Source organism: Oncorhynchus masou, chromosome 5 (genome assembly GCF_036934945.1).
Source record: "Oncorhynchus masou masou isolate Uvic2021 chromosome 5, UVic_Omas_1.1, whole genome shotgun sequence".
In the NCBI taxonomy this organism is placed as follows: Eukaryota; Metazoa; Chordata; class Actinopteri; order Salmoniformes; family Salmonidae; genus Oncorhynchus; species Oncorhynchus masou.
The window spans coordinates 61,749,689-61,771,488 of NC_088216.1; the positions used below are offsets into that span (position 1 = coordinate 61,749,689).

The window sequence follows — 21,800 nt, forward strand, 5'->3', positions numbered from 1 at the left end:
TGAATCCTGCTTACAAGTAAAAACTTAGGCAGGAAGTACCAGTGACTCGCTCAATACGGAAGTGGTCAGATGACACGGATGCTACACTACAGGAGTGGTTTGCTAGAACAGACAGCAATATGTTCCGGGATTCATCCAAAGGCATTGAGGAGTATACCACCTCAGTCACCGGCTTCATCAATAAGTGCATCGACGACGTCGTCCCCACAGTGACCGTTCATACATATCCCAACCAGAAGCCATGGATTACAGGCAACATCCACGCCGAGCAAAAAAGCTAGAGCGGGTGTGACTCACCTGGCTTGCAGGGGATTGGCTGCAGAGGCATGGTCATCTGGTTGTCGGCAGTGACAGGGAGTTGCTGGGTGTTGGGGTGGAAGGCTGGGATCATCACATAGGGCATGTTAACCTGCTGAGACCAGGTCAGACAGAGGGCACAAGGTAAGTCCCACTCAGAGTTACCCCAAAGTTACTTCTAAATTCTGTTATGAAAATAGCATGTCATTTGTAGAGGTCTCGTCTCACCTGGATCTGTTGCTGAAGCAGGTTGATTTTGTGCTGCTGCTGGATCAACTGCTGCTGCTGTTTGGCAATCTGGAATTAACCACACAAAGCTTAGTCCAGGTACACTCAGGTTATGGTCAATGTTATGGTTTGGGGGTCAGAGTGTGTGAGTTGTGCCAGGGGTCAGAGGTCAGGATCACCTGCTCCTGCTGCTGTCTGGCCAGCTCCATCTGCTGCTGTTGTTTCTCCAGCAGCAAGGCAGCCATGTTCCTCTGCTCAGAGTGGGCTCCCAGCAGCTGCTCCCTCAGACCACCCAGCTGGTTGATCATCAATAACAACTGCAGCTCCTTCTCTGCCAGAGACTCTGGAGTGCCTGGGAAGGAAGGAGGAGAAAGGAGTACAAACATGATTATACATAGAGACACAATTAGATATAGGAAGCAGACGGGCAGGCAAGCAGAGACTGACAGACAGGTGGAGAGACCGGAAGGACCAAGCACTGATGGGTGAGAGGTAAAAGGTCAAGGGTTAGGGGTAAAAGCTCACCTTTCAGGTGGTTGCCTCCCAGGGGGCTTTTGTCCAGAAATTTCTCCCTCCAGTCCACACTCAGAAGCTTCTCTATGGTGGGCATGACTGCCAACAGGAAACAGGACAAAGATGTGTTACTTGTTGTTGTTCAGCCACCATATTGTATGAACAACAGAATTAGATTGTGTACGTGTATGAATCAATGCAGTAGTTCAAATTTCAAGGTCTGCCAGTTTGTAAGGATTCCAATAGAAAGGTACTTTGTGTTCTTTCTCTTTAAACATAAAAACAGCCAAGGGAAATTTAATGCAATTCTGTAGCCAATGAACAGGAGCACAAACATGAGCACAAAGAGCTAAGGCAAACTCTTCTGGCCTTCTCAGAGTCTAAATGGGATGCATTGTAAAAAAAAAAAACTCAACACCTTCACCTATATCAATGTACAGGAGAGATCTCTATAGAGCAAATTGATGATCAGACGAGGTGTAGGTTTGCCATACCTTCGCTGACAGTGGGGTGCATGTGTCCCTCTGGTCGGTGGTTGTACCCCCTGCTGCCCCCCTTCATCCCAACAGGACTCTGTCTGAGAAGCTGTTCCTTACCAGGAGAGCCCTCCTACCGAGGACAGGGGAAAACATTGTTAGAACACAATCATATAGCTAACAAACTGTAGCTAGCTTGTCTGTGATAAACATAGTACAACCAGATCTGCACAAGTGCCTATAGGCAAGGACTAGTGGGATTGGGAAGCAGACCTGGATAAACTTTTAAAAAACAAATTGTTTAAACATTTAAAAAATGTGATAAGTTTATTACTGAGGGTGAGCGGGAGAGGGGAGGAGTCAGCTGTCTAGACTCCGGTCGTTCCATTGGCTGATGTCCTGACCAATCACAGGCAGGAGAGGAGAGCTGCTCTGCCCTGGTGTGGGCTCCTCCCCCTTCTCCTCCAGACTCCTCCAACTTCACACTGACGCCCACCATGCTAACATCACCGCTGGCATGGAGATGCAGCGCTGGGGGACTGGGCTCCACCATTCTGGGAGGAAAACGGGGGGTAAAATAAAAATAGTGGTGTGAGGGGGCGGGGGCAGAAGAACCATTCAGGTGAATAGATAGGCTTGTTCACATGGACTATTCCCCCTCAGGAGACTGAAAAGATTTGTCATGGGTCTTCAGATCCTGAAAAAGTTCTACAGCTGCACCATCGAGTGTTGCATCACTGCCTGGTATGGTAACTGCTCGGCCTCCGACCGCAAGGCACAGAGCGTAGTGCGTACGGCCCAGTACATCACTGGGGCCAAGCTTCCTACCATCCAAGACCTCTATACCAGGGGGTGTCAGAGGAAGGCCCTAAAAATTGTTAAAGACTCCAGCTACCCTACTCAGACTGTTCTCTCTGCTACCGCACCCACCGCAAGCGGTACCGGAGCCCCAAGTCTCGGTCCAAAAGGATCTTAACAGCTTCTACCCCCAAGCCATAAGACTCTGCAAATGGCTACTCAGACTATTTGCTTTGTCACCCCCCTCTACTTCTAGTCTCTGTTTATCATCTCTGCATAGTCACTTTAACTCAACCTAAATGTACATATTACCTCGACTAACCTGTGCCCCCACACGTTGACTCTGTACCCGTACCGTACCCCCTGTATACAGCCTCACTGCTGTTATTTTACTGCTGCTCTTTAATTATTTGTTATTTTTAGTTACTTATTTTTCTTAACTGTATTGTTGGTTAAGGGCTTGTAAGTAAGCATTTCACTGTAAGGTCTACACCTGTTTTATTCGGCCCTTGTGGCAAATAAAATTTGATTTGACGTAGGGGGAAAGCAACGCAAATGCTGTTCTGCCCTCATGCCTCTAGCCTTACCAGAGTGACTGCACAACAGCACAACTTTTTGACAGGGGATGCAGGATATTGTTTTGGGGCCTGATATACATATGTTTCTGCTTATAATTTCTAACAGTTTGGTAGGCTGTGTTAATCAACTTGTCTACAATTAGATAAAATGTAGCTTCTCTTTCGTCATTATGTTGTCCGAGAAGACTAACGTTATATTAACACTTGCTCAACAGAATAATGTAATAGATCGATAGAAGGAATGATTCAATCTAGTTGACATTGGTAAAGTTCGCAACCCGCGCATCGCACACACACACACACACACACACACACACACACACACACACACACACACACACACACACACACACACACACACACACACACACACACACCACCTTTCTCTGTAATGTGACCATAAGCTTTCCAGGCGTGACTATCTCTGGGTCTCTGAGCTTTGGGTGTGTGTGAAACCCCTGCTTTGCGTAGGGAACAAAGGACATACTGTGAATATGTCACACAAACACAAGTCAACTGTACCTTGAAAACCAAACTTCTAGTTTGGGAGACATTGTAGGTCTCAGGGAAAGTTAATCATCATGACAAGTCGAAGACTCTGCACATCAAACACACACGAACAGAAAGAGACCGAGAGATGGAGAGAAAGAGTGAAAGAGAGAGATGGAGTAAAGGACAGGCTAAGAGAGCAGAGAGAGAGAGAGAGGCTGAACCTTAATGAACTCTGACTTTAGCTGCGTTTTTTCCCCACCTCCGCTGCAGAAGGAAAGAAAAGCAGCCAGACAGGAGAACAAAACAAACAGAACACACAGGGCGAAAAGTGCACATATATATAAATAAAGGGAGAGAAAAAAGCCATTGTTAGACGGAGGGAACAAAGGAAGCCGGGACAATGGGCAAAAGACGGACAAAAGCCGCGGCCGCAGGAAACAGTGCAGATAACAATGCCAGCGGAATGTGCCGACCGACTCCGGGACCGGGGGAAAATGCAGAGCGCCACCATTCTGCCAAGCGCATAGTGATTAGAGTTCCTCCCCCCGTTCCCCCTCTCATATTCTGTCTCTAACAAAGCCACCTGCCTTCCAGAGGCCAAGGCTCTGAACCTGTGTGTGAGTGCTATAGTGAGTGAGTGAGATATGAACCAATCCATTCACCAAAACCTTTTAAATAATATGGGGGGGGGGTTCTCAAGATTACCAGTCCCAGGGTGTGTATATGAGGAGGTGGAGATGAACTGTCTTCCGTATTTAACCCAACCCCTCTGAATCAGGGGGGTGCCTTAATCGACATCATGGGAGCAGTTGCTGTTGGGGGTTACTGGGCAGAATGACAGATTTTTCCACCTTGCTGACTCTGAGTCGAACCAGCAACCTTTCGGTTACTGACCAAACCCCATTAACCACTAGGTTATAGAGGATGGGCAAACATGCAACAACCTTCAGAATCCACTCAAATCCCTTTCCTCTACACACCTCAAGCTTTTCTTCTTCACCTCAAACACTCTGTTCATTTTACTGTTCCTATGTTTAAGGAGTGATGAGGTTTCCCTGTGGGGGTGTTGGTGGCATTCAGCATCCTGCTGTGGAGCACAGGAAGTTATTCCTGGGCTTCTTAACAGCATTCTCATCAGCGTTCCAAAGTGGTTGGCTTATAGAGCTGACACATGTGGCTTTAGACTGCCACCCGTGTGTGCGTGCGTGTGCGTGCATGTCTCTCCGCTCTGTGTCTCTCCGCGAGAGTGTCTCTCCGCTCTGCCTGTGTCCAACACAAAGGCATGCCCAGAATCTGAGTCACAGACCTGCTGACAGCCAGGTATGCATTAAGGTGTGTGTGTTTTCTGAGTTTGGGGTCCAACACATCTAATCTTAGAGTTAAACAATGCCGTAGCGTCACAACTCAGACAATGCATGGGCTCGCCTCACCTCAGCCCTCCACAGCTTATCAGTGCTCTACACACAAATCTAAGTTAAATGTACACCTTCCATGTTTATAACAAACTGCATCCATGCGGAACTTGTGTGCATGTGGATTTGTGAATTGCAAAGTGTGATTTGAATAAGTTGAATATCAACACTTACACAGTTTAGCATATGTTATAGCGGGTGCAGCAAAATGCGTATGTTACTACCTCTGAAAAATGAAGTAAAAATGTCAAAAACAAGTACACAAATAATAATAATCCAATATAAAAATAATAACTCAGGAATGTCAGGAAGAATACAGTTAACCACCCAAATAGTTATCCAAATGCAATCTGTGTGTATATACACCCAAAATACACTGCTCAAAAAAATAAAGGGAACACTTAAACAACACAATGTAACTCCAAGTCAATCACACTTCTGTGAAGTCAAACTGTCCACTTAGGAAGCAACACTGATTGACAATACATTTCACATGCTGTTGTGCAAATGGAATAGACAACAGGTGGAAATTATAGGCATTTAGCAAGACACCCCCAATATGCTCTGCTCCCTGGCTGATGTTTTGGTCACTTTTGAATGCTGGCGGTGCTTTCACTCTAGTGGTAGCATGAGACGGAGTCTACAACTCACACAAGTGGCTCAGGTAGTGCAGCTCATCCAGAATGGCACATCAATGCGAGATGTGGCAAGAAGGTTTGCTGTGTCTGTCAGTGTAGTGTCCAGAGCATGGAGGCTCTACCAGGAAACAGGCCAGTACATCAGGAGATGTGGAGTAGGCCGTAGGAGGGCAACAACCCAGCAGCAGGACCGCTACCTCAGCCTTTGTGCAAGGAGGAGCAGGAGGAGCACTGCCAAAGCCCTGCAAAATGACCTCCAGCAGGCCACAAATGTGCATGTGTCTGCTCAAACGGTCAGAAACAGACTCCATGAGGGTGGTATGAGGGCCCGACGTCCACAGGTGGGGGTTGTGCTTACAGCCCAACACCGTGCAGGACGTTTGGCATTTGCCAGAGAACACCAAGATTGGCAAATTCGCCACTGGCGCCCTTTGCTCTTCACAGATGAAAGCAGGTTCACACTGAGCACATGTGACAGATGTGACAGTCTGGAGACGCCGTGGAGAACGTTCTGCTGCCTGCAACATCCTCCAGCATGACCGGTTTGGCGGTGGGTCAGTCATGGTGTGGGGTGGCATTTCTTTGGGGGGCTGCACAGCCCTCCATGTGCTTGCCAGAGGTAGCCTGACTGCCATTAGGTACCGAGATGAGATCCTCAAACCCCTTGTGAGACCATATGCTGGTGTGGTTGGCCCTGGGTTCCTCCTAATGTAAGACAATGCTAGACCTCATGTGGCTGGAGTGTGTCAGCAGTTCCTGAAAGAGGAAGACATTGATGCTATGGACTGGCCCGCCCGTTCCCAGACCTGAATCCAATTGAGCACATCTGGGACATCATGTCTCGCTCCATCCACCAACGCCACGTTGCACCACAGACTGTCCAGGAGTTGGCGGATGCTTTAGTCCAGGTCTGGGAGGAATTCCCTCAGGAGACCATCCTTCACCTCATCAGGAGCATGCCCAGGCATTGTAGGGAGGTCACACAGGCACATGGAGGCCACACACACTACTGAGCCTCATTTTGACTTGTTTTAAGGACATTACATCAAAGTTGGATCAGCCTGTAGTGTGGTTTTCCACTTTAATTTTGAGTGTGACTCCAAATCCAGACCTCCATGGGTTGCTAAATTTGATTTCCATTGATAATTTGTATGATTGTTGTCAGCACATTCAACTATGTAAAGAAAAAAGTATTTAATAATAATATTTAATTCATTCAGATCTAGAATGTGTTATTTTAGTTTTCCCTTTATTTTTTGGAGCAGTGTATATAATAAGAATATGTACAGCAGTAGATACTCTCGAGATAAAAGCTGTTTTTCCAGTCTTTTGGCTTTAATGCGCCTGTACTGTCTCTTTCTGCTAGATGGTCGCAGAGTGAACAGACCGCGACTCGGCTGGCAGAGGTCCTTGATGATCTGTGGGCCTTCCTTTGACACAGAGTGCTGTAAGTGTCCTAGAGAGAAAGCAGCATGCTCCTGGTGACCGCACCACCCTCTGGAGAGCCATTCAGTTTAGGGTGGTGCACTTCTATAGAAGTTTGTCAGGGTCTTAGTGGTCATGCCGAATTTCTTTAGTCGCCTGAGGTTGTAGAGGTGCTTATGCGCCTTCTTCCCCATGGTGTCGGTGTGGTGGGAACATTTCAGGTCCTCCCTCCTCGGTCTCCGGTTGCCCACAATCAGCTCCTGTTGTTTTTTTATGTTAAGGGAGAGGTTATTTTCCTGGCACCTCTCCTCCAGTGCTCTAACCTCTTCCCTGTAAGCAGTCGTCAGCAAACTTGATGATTGAGTTGGAGTTGTGCGTAGCCATGCAGTCATGGGAGTACAGGAAATGCAAACAGAGAGTACTGGAGGGGGCTGAGCACACATCCTTGGGGGGCCTCACATTTTGAGGATCAGCGTGGCAGAGGTGTTGTTTCCTACCCATACACCCACCTGGGGTCGGCCCGTGAGGAAGTCAAAGACCCAGTTGCACAGGGTGGGGTTCATACCTGCCCGAATACCCAGGGCCCTGAGCTTAGTGACAAGCTTGCTGGGCACTATGGTGCTGAAAGCAGAGCTGTAGTCGACAAACAGCATTCTCACATAGGTAGTCCTGTTGTCCTGGTGGGATAGGACGATGTGCAGTGCAACAGCGATTGCAAATTGTAGTTGGCCTAGTGTGTCTGGCAAGATGGAGGTGATATGGTCATTCACCAGCCTCTCAAAGCGCTTCGTGATGACAGAGGTGTGCCACAGGGCAATAGTAATTTAGTTTATTTACCTTAGCTTGCTTGGACATCTTGAAGCAAGTAAATATGCAATAGGCTGAGTATGCAATAGGATTACAGAGTAGTGTCTGATAGTGGTCTAATAGACTACCTAGGGCTCTGGGCTAGTTTAACATGCAGATCAAAACTGTAACACACATTCAAATTATTATTATAGGGCACAGCAGTTGAGCTGATGCGTTCTCTGGCTTGATGAATCACGCTTCACCATCTGCCAGTCCGACTGACGAATTTGGGTTTGGCGGATGTCAGGAGAAGGCTACCTGCCCGAATGCATAGTGCCAACTGTAAAGTTTGGTGGAGGAGGAATAATTGTCTGGGGCTGTTTTTCATGGTTAGTTCCAGTGATAGGAAATATTAATGCTGCAGCATATAATGAAATTCTAGATGAGTCTGTTCTTCCAACATTGTAGCAACAGTTTGGGGAAGGCCCTTTCCTGTTGCAGCATGACAATGCCCCCATGCACAAAGCGAGGTCCATACAGAAATGGTTTGTTGAGATCGTTGTGGAAGAACTTGACTAGCCTTCACAGAGCCCGGACCTCAACCCCAACGAACACCTTTGGGATGAATTGGAAGGCCGACTGCGAGCCACGCCTAAATCATCCAACGTAGGTGCATAACCTCACTAATGCTTGTGGCTAAATGGAAGCAAGTCCCTGCAGCAATGTTCCAACATTTAGTGGAAAGCCTTCCCAGAAGAGTGGGGCTGTTATACCAGCAAAGGGGGGACCAACTCCATATTAATTCCCATGATTTTGGAATGAGATGTTTAAAAAGCATGTGTCCATATACTTTTGGTCATGTAGTGTAGATGTAAACTCAGCAGAAAAAGAATCATCCCCTCACTGTCAACTGTGTTTATTTTCAGCAAACGTACCATGTGTAAATATTTGTATGAACATAATAAGATCCAACAACAGCGAAAAACTGAACAAGTTCCACAGACATGTGACTAACAGAAATGGAATAATGTGTCCCTGAAAAAAGGGGTCAAAATCAAAAGTAACAGTCAGTACCTGGTGTGGCCACCAGCTGCATTAAGTACTGCACTGCATCTCCTCCACATGGACGGCACCAGATTTGCCAGTTCTTGTGGTGAGATGTTACCCCACTCTTCCACCAAGGCACCTGCAAGTTTCCGGACATTTCTGGAGGGAATGGGTCTAGCCCTCACCCTCCGATCCAACAGGTCCTGGACATGCTCAATGGGATTGAGATCCGGGCTCTTTGCTGGCCATGGCAGAACACTGACATTCCTGTCTTGCAGGAAATCATGCACAGAACAAGCAGTATGGCTGGTGGCATTATCATGCTGCAGGGTCCTGTCAGGATGAGCCTGCAGGAAGGGTACCACATGAGAGGAGGAAGATGTCTTCCCTGTAACGCACAGCGTTGATTGCCTGCAATGACAACAAGCTCAGTCCGATGATGCTGTGACACACCACCCCAGACAATGACGGACCCTCCACCTCCAAATCGATCCCGCTCCAGAGTACAGGCCTCAGCGTAACGCTCATTCCTTCGACGATAAACGCAAATCCGACCATCACCCCTGGTGAGACAAAACCGTGACTCGCCAGAGAAGAGCACTTTTTGTTTGGTCCAGCGATCGTGGGTTTGTGCCCATAGGCAACATTGTTGCCGGTAATGTCTGGTGAGAACCTGCCTTTACAACAGGCCTACAAGCCCTCAGTCCAGCCTCACTCAGCCTATTGCAGACAGTCTGAGCACTGATGGAGGGATTGTGTGTTCCTGGTGTAACTCGGGCAGTTGTTGTTGCCATTCTGTACCTGTCCCGCAGATGTGATGTTCGGATGTACCGATCCTGTGCAGGTGTTGTTACATGTGGTCTGCCACTGCGAGGACTATCAGCTGTACGTCCGGTCTCCCTGTAGCGCTGTCTTAAGTGTCTCATAGTACAGACATTGCAATTTATTGCCCTGGTCACATCTGTAGTCCTCATGCCTCCTTGTGGCATGCCTAAGGCACGTTCACACAGATGAGCAGGGACCCTGGGCATCTTTCTTTTGGTGTTTTTCAGAGTCAGTAGAACGGCCTCTTTGGTGTCCTAAGTTTGTGTGACCTTAATTGCCCACCGTCTGTAAGCTGTTAGTGTCTTAACAACCATTCCACAGGTGCATGTTCATTAATTGTTTGTGGTTCATTGAACAAGCATGGGAAACAGTGTTTAAACCCTTTACAATGAAGATCTGTGAAGTTATTTGGATTGTACAGATTATCTTTGAAAGACAGGGTCCTGAAAAAGGGAAATGTATTTTTCTGCTGAGTTTATGAGCCTCACCACAGTCCTATATGTAAGACTCCTGGTGAATATAGCTGCTTGGGACTCTGTCATGACACCATGCATTTATCAGGAGCATTTAAAAACTATTTCATTGAAGTGGGACTGGAAAACTGTATTGCACGTAAACAGTGTGCACTTATCAACAGTTTAAATGGAATGGAAACTCGGAGAGAGGTGAAAGCAAGTTCCAATACATTGCCTTCACCAATCCAGTCATTTTCAGTGATTACATCTAAGAAAGGAGGGAGGCAGGATAAGAGCAGAGATAAGATTAGCACTGAGTCTTGAGCTCCGACACCTCTGAAATCATACACTTCCCACGACACACTAAACATCAGACAAAAGCTTCAGTTACACAACATGTTGTAACATGCAAACACAACATCTCACCCCGGGGCATCTGCAATGCCAATGTTATCTGTTGTTCTCCCTCTCTCTCTCTCAATTGAAGGGCTTTATTGGCATGGGAAGCATGTTAACATTGCCAAAGCAAGTTAAGTAGATAAACAAAAGTGAACAATAAAAATTAACATCATACTCACAGAAGTTCAAAAGAATAAAGACATTTCAAATGTCATTATGTGTGTGTGTGTATATATATATATATATTTTTATTTATTCAGTGTTGTAATGATGCAAATAGTGAAAGTACAAAAGGGAAAATAAATACACATCGCTCCCTCCCTGACAGGAGCAGTTAGTGGTGGGAAAACTGTCTATTGTTTTCCAAACATGGCCTGAAGGGGACGAGTAGAGGGAGAGAGACAGACGGAGTTGAGCAAGGTGTCCGTTCCATTCCTGCACACGGCGGCTGATCAAGTGACTGAATTATTTTATTAAACAAATTTAAAAACTGCCATTGAACTCTGACAAATGTAAAGGCAGAAGCTCTGCATGGACTCCTTGGGGCAGAGAGAGAGAGAGAGAGAGACAAACAGACAGAACTGACAAGTCTAAAAAAAAGTTTGTTTAATGTTGTGTTACGGTGCCACGAGCCATTATAAACCTATGACTGGATTCAATCAATCCTGCTTAAGGAATGTTTCAATACTCTGGCAAAGTTAGCATGTTGACATGCAGTTGTTCGCCAGCCGAGAGTGGTTGATTCCCTTAAACCCTGAGGGCTGCTATAGTAGCAGGTGAGGCTGGCGATGGCAACATTAAAGCCTGATTGGTGGCTGGGACAGAACCCTTGTAAAGTAGCAGGTGCACTATAGTACAGGTTCAGATGCTTAGTGGGACTCTAGTACCATGGTCCTCCCTGGGGGAATTAAGTTAGATGCCCTGTGGAACCCCACTGCAGCCATTCCCTCTGCCAATTGTTTAATTACACTTTATTAAACAGTCCCATCTCAGCTGGTATTACTGTTAACATGGTGATAAGTACACAAATGGAAATAACTACATTCTACGTTGTGGTGGTGGTTTGACTGAATCCCAAACAAACCAAAGAGGAAGGTAATTGTTTAAGTAGCTGTCCAGTGAAATTCTCACTTTTAAAAGTTCATAGTCTGTTGACTCATACCCAAATTATTTAGTTGAATCCTATACTCGTAAGTGGCCAAAACATCAATTGGAGAAAAAAAACCTTGAAAAGCCCCACCTCAAACTTGTAACTCAAACACAAGGTTGCCTATTTCCTGAGGATGATGAGCTGGCCAATCAGCCGTCTACTTGCATGAATATTTTGAATGACCGGTATACAGTGCACCCACACCATTCTGTTGTTGGGGTACACCCACACTATTCCAACACAGACAAGCTGTTTAACATACTTAATTACAATTTTTTGGAAGGAAAACTATTTAACTCATATTGTAATTCATTATATATGTCATATTTCATAGAAATCTGAAAACACTGGACTGTTACTTGAATTGAAAATATTTACCATGAAATGTCTACATTTCTATACCAGCTAAATTATGCAGTACAACAAATCATTAACTTGTGATATCACAAGCAAGTTTTTAAACCTTGCATGTGTCAATAGACAACCCCATCAAAATCCATCAGTTCAAGCTAGAGATATCAGTTGTTTTGCGTGGGCTGAGTCCCAATTCACTGAATCTGCCCATGTCGGCCTTCCACATCTGTGGGAAGGTGTCCGAGCTACAGCAGTGTTTGTCAGACCATGAGACGTCCCGAAAATCAGTCTTCCCATAATATTTTGCAGGTCAAACTGTTTTTCTGAGAAGGCGGAGACTCGCACGAACACGATGGTGTTCTCTGTTTTGCTCTACGACCCCCACCAGGGTCATGGAGCTCCTCAATGTAACCAGTACAAAACACATGGAAGTATGGCGGTAGTTGTGTGCCCCAAAACATATGGGGTTAAATATGTAAAAAAATATATAGCCTAGTGGTTAGAGCGTTGTACTAGTAACCGGAAGGTTGCAAGTTCAAACCCCCGAGCTGACAAGGTCCAAATCTGTCGTTCTGCCCCTGAACAGGCAGTTAACCCACTGTTCCTAGGCATCATTGAAAATAAGAATTTGTTCTTAACTGACTTGCCGGGGTTAAATAAAATAAATATATCCTAGGTATAGGACAAACACTTCAAACCCTTAACCTTCCCCCATTTCAGAGTTAATGACAACTATGGAAAAGAAGCATTCCGTCTCTCCTCATTCAGGACCCTGTCAGAGAGAGAAACAGAGAAGGTACAGTAAGGGAGAGATACCTCTTCGGTGCGGTGAGTGTGGAGGTCCCCAGACCCAGAGGACCCCTCCACAGTAGAGCACTGGTGATGCTGAAACACGTCATGTTCTCTTCAGTCACACACAGGACAGCCGTCTAACACACTCCCTCTTTCAGGACAGCAGAGCCCAAAGCCACTCTGCAGTCTCAACTCTGTGACATCTCTTTTTCTATGTTCCTTTCAACTCTTTCCCTCTAGCGCCCTCCCAGTCTCTCTATCTCCCTCTATCCCGCCTCCCTCTCTGTGTGTTCATGTAAACCTCCCGTTATTGTGACAAAGAGCCTCTTTTTGGCATCTTTGATCCAAACAATCCACTAATTTGCATAATATGTTTTGCAACCGGTGAGCCTATCTAGAACATTAACATGTGATAATCAAATAGTTGGACCCACAGGTGTGATCCAGGTGTGTGATACCGCGCTGGGATGTCCAGGAGCGCCTAACAATGTCACCTTTATGCACCAAGTGGGTTTCCTGGCCACCTGCCTGAAACGGAGACACCACAGAAGAAGAAAAATCACACATTCAAATATAGCACAGGAGCTGGACTAGAAACAACATGTCAAGGAAAATGAAGGCATATGTGCTTCCTGCTCCCAAGCATGATTTTAATTGATCTGGTCATCAGTGTGTGATTATGTGACTGTCGAGTCAGAGAGTTTAGTAAGAAGATATGTTTAATAGTTATATTAAGATCACGCTCGGCAGCAGCAAAGAGCAGGCGGACAGACATACACTCGCCTTTCATTGGTGAAACAAAATATTCCCTCTGCTTCTCTTCGGCCCACACAATGCACCTATGGATTCGACCCTGGTCCTGGGTACCCACTGTGGATGCTGGATCTCACTGAAGACCGCCAGCAATTAGGATCTGCCTTGTTTTAAAGGCCACCAATTCACTTTCAATCTCTCATTTTAGAGATTCTCTCCCCAAAATACACACAGACAAATGCCATCTCTAAGAATATTTACCAATAGTATTGATAATAGTTTAACGTGGGCTAATTAACTGAGTTGAGATGAAAACCTGGATCCACAGTGGGTTCACAGGACCATGTCCCTCTCTCAGTCTCCCCTGAATCATAGATAGCCTCACGCCCAGACCATGTGTCAGATATTTAGTATACTAAGCCTTGTAGTGAGAGAACAACGTCAACACATCCATTTGTCTGACATGATGAGGCCGACACGCAGCGGCTGCTGTGTGAGTGTCAATATTTGACATGAGATTTTAGAGGCAAGACGACAGAAACTAAATGCGATACAGGTGTTGTGGATGTCATGGATGTTTCTCTTAGTGTTATGCCGGCATACAATGTTTCTCTCTCTCACACACACGCACACTCTTGCTTTCCTTCTTTGAATGGGTAGGGCCTGAAGCAGGTTTATTGTGTTGTGTTGCTGACTGCGTATCATTAGGAACTGAGCTCTCAGGGCCTCACACACAAAAGCTTCCCTTCCCTCGCTCTCCTCTTCCTCTCTGTTTTTTCTGTTCTTTTGGCCTTTTGATGTCAAGAGTGCCAATCCCAGGGGGCTCCACTCTGGCCACAGAATACGCTCACACAACAGACTCATTCACTTTCACACGCACACGCACACACACACACACACACACACACACGATGAGAGTTGTAAAAGCATGATAAGGGCAGAGGAGAGATAGTCGAGGTTGAATCAGTTTCGTGTTTCTCTGTGGTTGATAGCCAGATCTCACCACACAAAGACCAGCGTTGAGAGCTCCAGGATACACTGATAATAAGCACTCTTTTTCCTCAGCTTTTTCCGTGTGGAGCATATAGGGACAGCCCCAAGGACTCCCCCTCTGTCTTACCACACACACGACTCATTCAAATAACTTAGTAGATTACCCTTGACTTTACAACATCTAAAACTTAAAACACATTCTGTTACCACTGTCACATGTTCACTTTGTTATTTATCTAAACCTATAGTTTAAGAGCTCGACTCTCCTTCTGTTCTCTGTGTCCTCTCCTTCTCCCTGCGTCCTCTCTCTCTCTCTGCGTTCCCTGCGTCCTCTCTCTCTCTGCGTTCCCTGCGTCCTCTCTCTCTCCCTCTCTCTCTGCATTCCCTGCGTCCTCCCTCTCTCTCTGCGTTCCCTGCGTCCTCCCTCTCTCTCTGCGTTCCCTGCGTCCTCCCTCTCTCTCTGCGTTCCCTGCGTCCTCCCTCTCTCTCTGCGTTCCCTGTGTCCCTTCCCTCTCTCTGCGTGTCCTCTCTCTCTCTCTCTCTCTCTCTCTCGTTCCCTGTGTCCCTTCTCTCTCTCTGCGTGCCCTGTGTCCTCTCTCTGCGTGCCCTGCGTCTCTCTCTCTCTCTCTCTCTGCGTTCCCTGCGTCTCTCTCTCTCTCTCTCTGCGTTCCCTGCGTCTCTCTCTCTCTCTCTGCTTCCCTGCGTTCCCTGCGTCTCGTCTCCCTCTCTCTCTCGTTCCCTGCGTCTCTCTCTCTCTCTCTCTGCGTTCCCTGCGTCTCTCTCTCTCTCTCTCTCTCTCTCTGCGTTCCCTGCGTCTCTCTCTCTCTCTCTCTGCGTTCCCTGCGTCTCTCTCTCTCTCTCTCTCTCTCTCTGCGTTCCCTGCGTCTCTCTCTCTCTCTCTCTCTGCGTTCCCTGCGTCTCTCTCTCTCTCTCTCTGCGTTCCCTGCGTCTCTCTCTCTCTCGTTCCCCCCCTGCGTCTCTCTCTCTCTCTCCCCTGCGTTCGTCTCTCTCTGCGTTCCCTCTCTCTCTCTCTCTCTCTCTGCGTTCCCTGCGTCTCTCTCTCTCTCTCTGCGTTCCCTGTCGTCTCTCTCTCTCTCTGCGTTCCCTGCGTCTCTCTCTGCGTCTCTCTCTCTCTCTCTCTGCGTTCCCTGCGTCTCTCTCTCTCTCTCTCTGCGTTCCCTGCGTCTCTCTCTCTCTCTCTCTGCGTTCCCTGCGTCTCTCTCTCTCTCTCTCTGCGTTCCCTGCGTCTCTCTCTCTCTCTCTGCGTTCCCTGCGTCTCTCTCTCTCTCTCTCTGCGTTCCCTCGTCTCTCTCTCTCTCTCTGCGTTCCCTGCGTCTCTCTCTCTCTCTCTGCGTTCCCTCTCTCTCTCTCTGCTCTCTCTCTCTCTCTCTCCCCCTGCTCTCTCTCTCTCCCCTCGTCTCTCTCTCTGCGTTCCCTGCGTCTCTCTCTCTCTCTCTCTCGTTCCCTGCGTCTCTCTCTCTGCGTTCCCTGCGTCTCTCTCTCTCTCTCTCGTCCCTGCGTCTCTCTCTCTCTCTGCGTTCCCTGCGTCTCTCTCTCTCTCTCGTCCCTCTCTCTCTCTCTGCGTTCCCTGCGTCTCTCTCTCTCTCTGCGTTCCCTGCGTCTCTCTCTCTCTCTCTGCTTCCCTGCGTCCCTGCGTCTCTCTCTCTCTCTCTCTCGTTCCCTGCGTCTCTCTCTCTCTCTCTCTGCGTTCCCTCGTCTCTCTCTCTCTCTCTCTCTCCCTGCGTCCCTCTCTCTCTCTCTCTCTCGTTCTCGTCTCTCTCTCTCTCTCTCTCGTTCCCTCGTCTCTCTCTCTCTCTCGTTCCCTCGTCTCTCTCTCTCTCTCTCTCTCCCTGCGTCTCTCTCTCTCTGCGTTCCCCGTCTCTCTCTCTCTGCGTCCCTCGTCTCTCTCTCTCTCTCTCTGCGTTCCCTGCGTCTCTCTCTCTCTCTCTCTCTCTTCTCTGCTCTCTCTCTCTCTGCTCCCTGCGTTCCTCTCTCTCTCTGCGTTCCCTGCGTCTCTCTCTCTCTCTGCGTTCCCTGCGTCTCTCTCTCTCTCTCTCTCTCGTTCCCTGCGTCTCTCTCTCTGCGTCCCTCGTCTCTCTCTCTCTGCGTTCCCTGCGTCTCTCTCTCTCTCTCGTTCCTGCGTTCCCTGCGTCTCTCTCTCTCTCTCTCTCTCTCTCTGCGTTCCCCTGCGTCTCTCTCTCTCTCTCTCTGCGTTCCCTCTGCGTCTCTCTCTCTCTCTCTCTCCCCTGCGTCTCTCTCTCTCTCTGCGTTCCCTCTCTCTCTCTCTCTGCGTTCCCTGCGTCTCTCTCTCTCTCTCTGCGTTCCCTGCGTCTCTCTCTCTCTGCGTTCCCTGCGTCTCTCTCTCTGCGTTCCCTGCGTCTCTCTCTCTCTCTCTCTCGTCTCTCTCTCGTCTCCCTCGTCTCTCTCTCTCTGCGTTCCCTGCGTTCCCTCGTCTCTCTCTCTCTCTGCGTTCCCTGCGTCTCTCTCTCTCTCTCTCTGCGTTCCCTCCCTCTCTCTCTCGTCTCTCTCTCTCTCTCTGCGTTCCCTGCGTCTCTCTCTCTCTCTCTCTCTCTCTCCCTCGTCTCTCTCTCTCTGCGTTCCCTGCGTCTCTCTCTCTCTCTCTGCGTTCCCTGCGTCTCTCTCTCTCTCTCTCTGCGTTCCCTGCGTCTCTCTCTCTCTCTCTGCGTTCCCTGCGTCTCTCTCTCTCTCTCTCTGCGTTCCCTGCGTCTCTCTCTCTCTCTCTCTCTCTCTGCGTTCCCTGCGTCTCTCTCTCTCTCTCTCTGCGTCTCTCTCTCTCTCTCTCGTTCCCTCGTCTCTCTCTCTCTCTCTGCTCTCTCTCTCTGCTTCCCTGCGTCTCTCTCTCTCTGCGTTCCCTGCGTCTCTCTCTCTCTCTGCGTTCCCCCTCTCTCTCTCTCTCTCTCTCGTTCCCTGCGTCTCTCTCTCTCTCTCTGCGTCTCTCTGCGTCTCTCTGCTCGTCTCTCTCTCTGCGTTCCTGCTCTCTCGTTCCTGCGTCTCTCTCTCTCTCTCTGCGTTCCCTCGTTCCCTCTCTCTCTCTCTGCTCTCTCTCTCTCTGCGTTCCCTCGTCTCTCTCTCTCTCGTTCCCTGCGTCTCTCTCTCTCTCTCTCTGCGTCTCCCTCTCTCTCTCTCTCTCTGCGTTCCCTGCGTCTCTCTCTCTCTCTCTCGCGTTCCCTCTCTCTCTCTCTCTGCGTTCCCTGCGTCTCTCTCTCTCTGCGTTCCCTGCGTCTCTCTCTCTCTGCGTTCCCTCTCTCTCTCTCTCTGCGTCTCTCTCTCTCTCTCTCCCTGCGTTCCCTGCGTCTCTCTCGTCTCTCCCTCTCTCTCTCTCTCTGCGTTCCCTGCGTCTCTCTCTCTCTCTCTCTGCGTTCCCTCTCTCTCTCTCTCTCTGCGTTCGTCTCTCTCGTCTCCCCGCGTCTCTCTCTCTCTCTCTTCCCTGCGTCTCTCTCTTCTCCTGCGTTCCCTCTCTCTCTCTCTCTCTGCGTTCCCTGCGTCTCTCTCTCTCTCTCTCTCTCTCTCTCTGCGTTCCCTGCGTCTCTCTCTCTCTCTCTCTCGTTCCCTGCGTCTCTCTCTGCGTTCCCTCTCTCTCTCTCTCTCCCTGCGTCTCTCTCTCTCTCTGCGTTCCCTGCGTCTCTCTCTCTCTCTCTGCGTTCCCTCGTCTCTCTCTCTCTCTCTGCGTTCCCTGCGTCTCTCTCTCTCTCTCTGCGTCTCTCTCTCTCTCTGCGTTCCCTGCGTCTCTCTCTCTCTCTCTGCGTTCCCTGCGTCTCTCTCTCTCTCTCTCTGCGTTCCCTGCGTCTCTCTCTCTCTCTCTGCGTCTCTCTCTCTCTCTGCGTTCCCTGCGTCTCTCTCTCTCTGCGTCCCTCGTCTCTCTCTCTCTCTCTCTCTGCGTTCCCTGCGTCTCTCTCTCTCTCTCTCTGTTCCCTGCGTCTCTCTCTCTCTCTCTCTCTCTCCCTGCGTTCCCTCGTCTCTCTCTCTCTGCTCCCTGCGTCTCTGCGTCTCTCTCTCTCTGCTGCGTCCCCTCGTCTCTCTCTCTGCGTTCCCTGCGTCTCTCTCTCTCTCTCTCTCTCTCTGCGTCCCTCGTCTCTCTCTCTCTCTCTCTGCGTTCCCTGCGTCTCTCTCTCTCTGCGTTCCCTGCGTCTCTCTCTCTCTGCGTTCCTCGTCTCTCTCTCTCTCTCTCTCTGCGTTCCCTCGTCTCTCTCTCTCTGCGTTCCCTGCGTCTCTCTCTGCGTTCCCCTCGTCTCTCTCTCTCTCTCTCGTTCCCTGCGTCTCTCTCTCTCTCTCTCTCCCTGCGTCTCTCCTCTCTCTCTCTCTGCGTCTCTGCTCTCTCTCTCTCTCTCGTCTCCCTGCGTCTCTCTCTCTCTCTCTCCTCCCTGCGTCTCTCTCTCTGCGTTCCCTGCGTCTCTCTCTCTCTGCGTTCCCTCGTCTCTCTCTCTCTGCGTTCCCTGCGTCTCTCTCTCTCTCTCTCTGCGTCTCTCTCTGCGTCTCCCTGCGTCTCTCTCTCTCTCTCTCTCTCTCTGCGTATCCCTGCGTCTCTCTCTCTCTCTGCGTTCCCTGCGTCTCTCTCTCTCTCTCTCTGCGTCCCTCGTCTCTCTCTCTCTCTCTGCGTTCCCTGCGTCTCTCTCTCTGCGTTCCCTGCGTCTCTCTCTCTCTCTCTGCGTTCCCTGCGTCTCTCTCTCTCTCTCTCTGCGTTCCCTGCGTCTCTCTCTCTCTCTCTCTCTCTCTCTCTGCGTTCCCTGCGCGTCTCCTCTCTCTCTCTCTCTCTCTCTCTCTCTGCGTTCCCTGCGTCTCTCTCTCTCTCTCTGCGTTCCCTGCGTCTCTCTCTCTCTCTCTGCGTTCCCTGCGTCTCTCTCTCTCTCTCTCTCTCGCTCCCTGCGTCTCTCTCTCTCTCTCTCCTCTCTCTCCCTGCGTCTCTCTCTCTCTCTCTCTGCTCCCTGCGTCTCTCTCTCTCTCTCTGCGTTCCCTGCGTCTCTCTCTCTCTCTCTGCTGCGTTCCCTGCGTCTCCCTCTCTCTCTCTCTCTCTGCGTTCCCTGCGTCTCTCTCTCTCTCTCTCTCTCGTTCCCTGCGTCTCTCTCTCTCTCTCTCTGCGTCCCCTCTCTGCGTCTCTCTCTCTCTGCGTTCCCCGCGTCTCTCTCTCCTCTGCGTTCCCTGCGTCTCTCTCTCTCGTCTCCCCTGCGTCTCTCTCTCTCTCTCTCTCTGCGTCCTGCGTCTCTCTCTCTCTCTCTGCGTTCCCTGCGTCTCTCTCTCTCTCTCTCTCTCTCTGCGTTCCCTGCGTCTCTCTCTCTCTCTCTGCGTTCCCTGCGTCTCTCTCTCTCTCTGCGTCCTGCGTCTCTCTCTCTGCTCCCTGCGTCTCGTCTCTCTCTCTCTCTCTCTCTGCGTTCCCTGCGTCTCTCTCTCTCGTCTCTCTGCGTTCCCTCGTCTCTCTCTCTCTCTGCGTCTCTCTCTCGTCCCCTGCGTCTCTCTCTCTCTCTCTCCCTGCGTCTCCCTGCTCTCTCTGCGTCCCCTCTCTCTCTCTCTCTCTCTGCTGCGTTCCCTGCGTCTCTCTCTCTCTCTCTGCTCTGCGTTCCCTCGTCTCTCTCTCTCTCTGCGTTCCCTGCGTCTCTCTCTCTCTCTCTGCCCCCTGCGTTCCCTCTCCCTGCGTCTCTCTCTCTGCTCTCGTCTCTCTCTCTCTGCGTTCCCTGCGTCCCTCTCTCTCTCTCTGCGTTCCCTGCGTCTCTCTCTCTCTCTCTCTCTGCGTTCCCCTGCGTCTCTCTCTCTCTCTCTCTGCGTTCCCTGCGTCTCTCTCTCTCTCTGCGTTCCCTGCGTCTCTCTCTGCGTTCCCTCTCTCTCTCTCTGCGTTCCCTGCGTCTCTCTCTCTCTGCGTTCCCTGCGTCTCTCTCTCTCTCTCTGCGTTCCCTGCGTCTCTCTCTCCCTCTGCGTTCCCTGCGTCTCTCTCTCTCTCTCTGCGTTCCCTGCGTCTCTCTCTCTCTCTCTCTCTCTGCGTTCTCCCTGCGTCTCCCTCTCTCTCTCTCTCTGCGTTCCCTGCGTCTCTCTCTCTCTCTGCTCTCCTCTGCGTTCCCTGCGTCTCTCTCTCCTCTGCGTTCCCTCGTCTCTCTCTCTCTCTCTCTGCGTTCCTCTCTCTCTCTGCGTTCCCTGCGTCTCTCTCTCTCTCTGCGTTCCCTGCGTCTCTCTCTCTCTCTCTCTGCGTTCCCTGCGTCTCTCTCTCTCTCTCTCTCTGCGTTCCCTGCGTCTCTCTCTCTCTCTGCGTTCCCTGCGTCTCTCTCTCTCTCTCTCTCGTCTCTCGTCTCTCTCTGCGTTCCCTGCGTCTCTCTCTCTCTCTGCGTTCCCCTGCGTCTCTCTCTCTCTCTCTTCTCTCTCTCTCTCTCTGCGTTCCCTGCGTCTCTCTCTCTCTGCGTTCCCTGCGTCTCTCTCTCTCTCTGCGTTCCCTGTCTCTCTCTCTCTCTCTCTGCGTTCCCTGCGTCTCTCTCTCTCTCTGCGTTCCCTGCGTCTCTCTCTCTCTCTCTCTGCGTTCCCTGCGTCTCTCTCTCTCTCTCTCTGCGTTCCCTCGCTCTCTCTCTCTCTCTCTCTGCGTCTCCCCTCTCTCTCGTCTCTCTCTCTGCGTCTCCCTGCGTTCCCTGCGTCTCTCTCTCTCTCTCTCTTCGTCTCCCTGCGTCTCTCTCTCTCTCTCGTTCCCTGCGTCTCTCTCTCTCTCTCTCTCTGCGTTCCCTGCGTCTCTCTCTCTCTCTCTCTCTGCGTTCCTCTCTCTGTCTCCCTCGTCTCTCTCTCTCTCTCTGCGTTCCCTGCGTCTCTCTCTCTCTCTCTCTGCGTTCCCCTGCGTCTCTCTCTCTCTCTGCGTCTCTCTCTCTCTCTGCGTTCCCCTGCGTCTCTCTCTCTCTCTCGTTCCCTGCGTCTCTCTCTCTCTCTCTGCGTTCCCCTCGTCTCTCTCTCTCTCTGCGTTCCCTGCGCTCTCTCTCTCTCTCTGCGTTCCCTGCGTCTCTCTCTCTCTCTCTCTGCCCTCGTCTCCTCTCTCTCTCTGCTCTCTCTCTCTCTGCGTCTCCCTGCGTCTCTCTCTCTCTCTCTCTGCGTCCCTGCGTCTCTCTCTCTCTCTCTCGTTCCCTGCTCTCTGCGTCCCTCTCTCTCTCTCTCTGCGTCTCCCCTCGTCTCTCTCTCTCTCTCTCTCCCTCGTCTCTCTCTCTCTCTCTCTCTGCGTTCCCTGCGTCTCTCTCTCTCTCTCTGTTCCCTGCGTCTCTCTCTCTCTCTGCGTTCCCTGCGTCTCTCTCTCTCTCTCTCTCTCTCTCTCTGCGTCGTCTCTCTCTCTGCGTTCCCTGCGTCTCTCTCTCTCTCTCTGTTCCGTCTGCGTCTCTCTCTCTGCGTTCCCTGCGTCTCTCTCTCTCTCTC

General features: G+C 50.1%; 1 protein-coding gene across 5 annotated transcripts in view; it reads right to left on the reverse strand.

The window, feature by feature from the left end:
- LOC135540050 (transcription factor SOX-13-like) overlaps positions 1-21,800 on the reverse strand; it is a 51,941-nt gene that overhangs the window by 13,705 nt on the left and 16,436 nt on the right. For 2 of the 5 annotated variants that reach the window (XM_064966367.1, XM_064966368.1), the window contains exons 2-7: positions 1,849-2,068; positions 1,533-1,647; positions 1,051-1,137; positions 705-877; positions 526-594; positions 298-412 (exon numbers count right to left, since the gene is read on the reverse strand). In XM_064966367.1, coding sequence (XP_064822439.1) covers positions 298-412; positions 526-594; positions 705-877; positions 1,051-1,137; positions 1,533-1,647; positions 1,849-2,067 — 778 coding nt within the window. In that variant the 5' untranslated portion in view covers position 2,068. Of the gene's footprint in view, positions 1-297; positions 413-525; positions 595-704; positions 878-1,050; positions 1,138-1,532; positions 1,648-1,848; positions 2,069-12,692; positions 12,929-21,800 lie in introns of those variants that run through there. The other 3 variants (XM_064966365.1, XM_064966366.1, XM_064966364.1) reach the window with 3 other exon arrangements.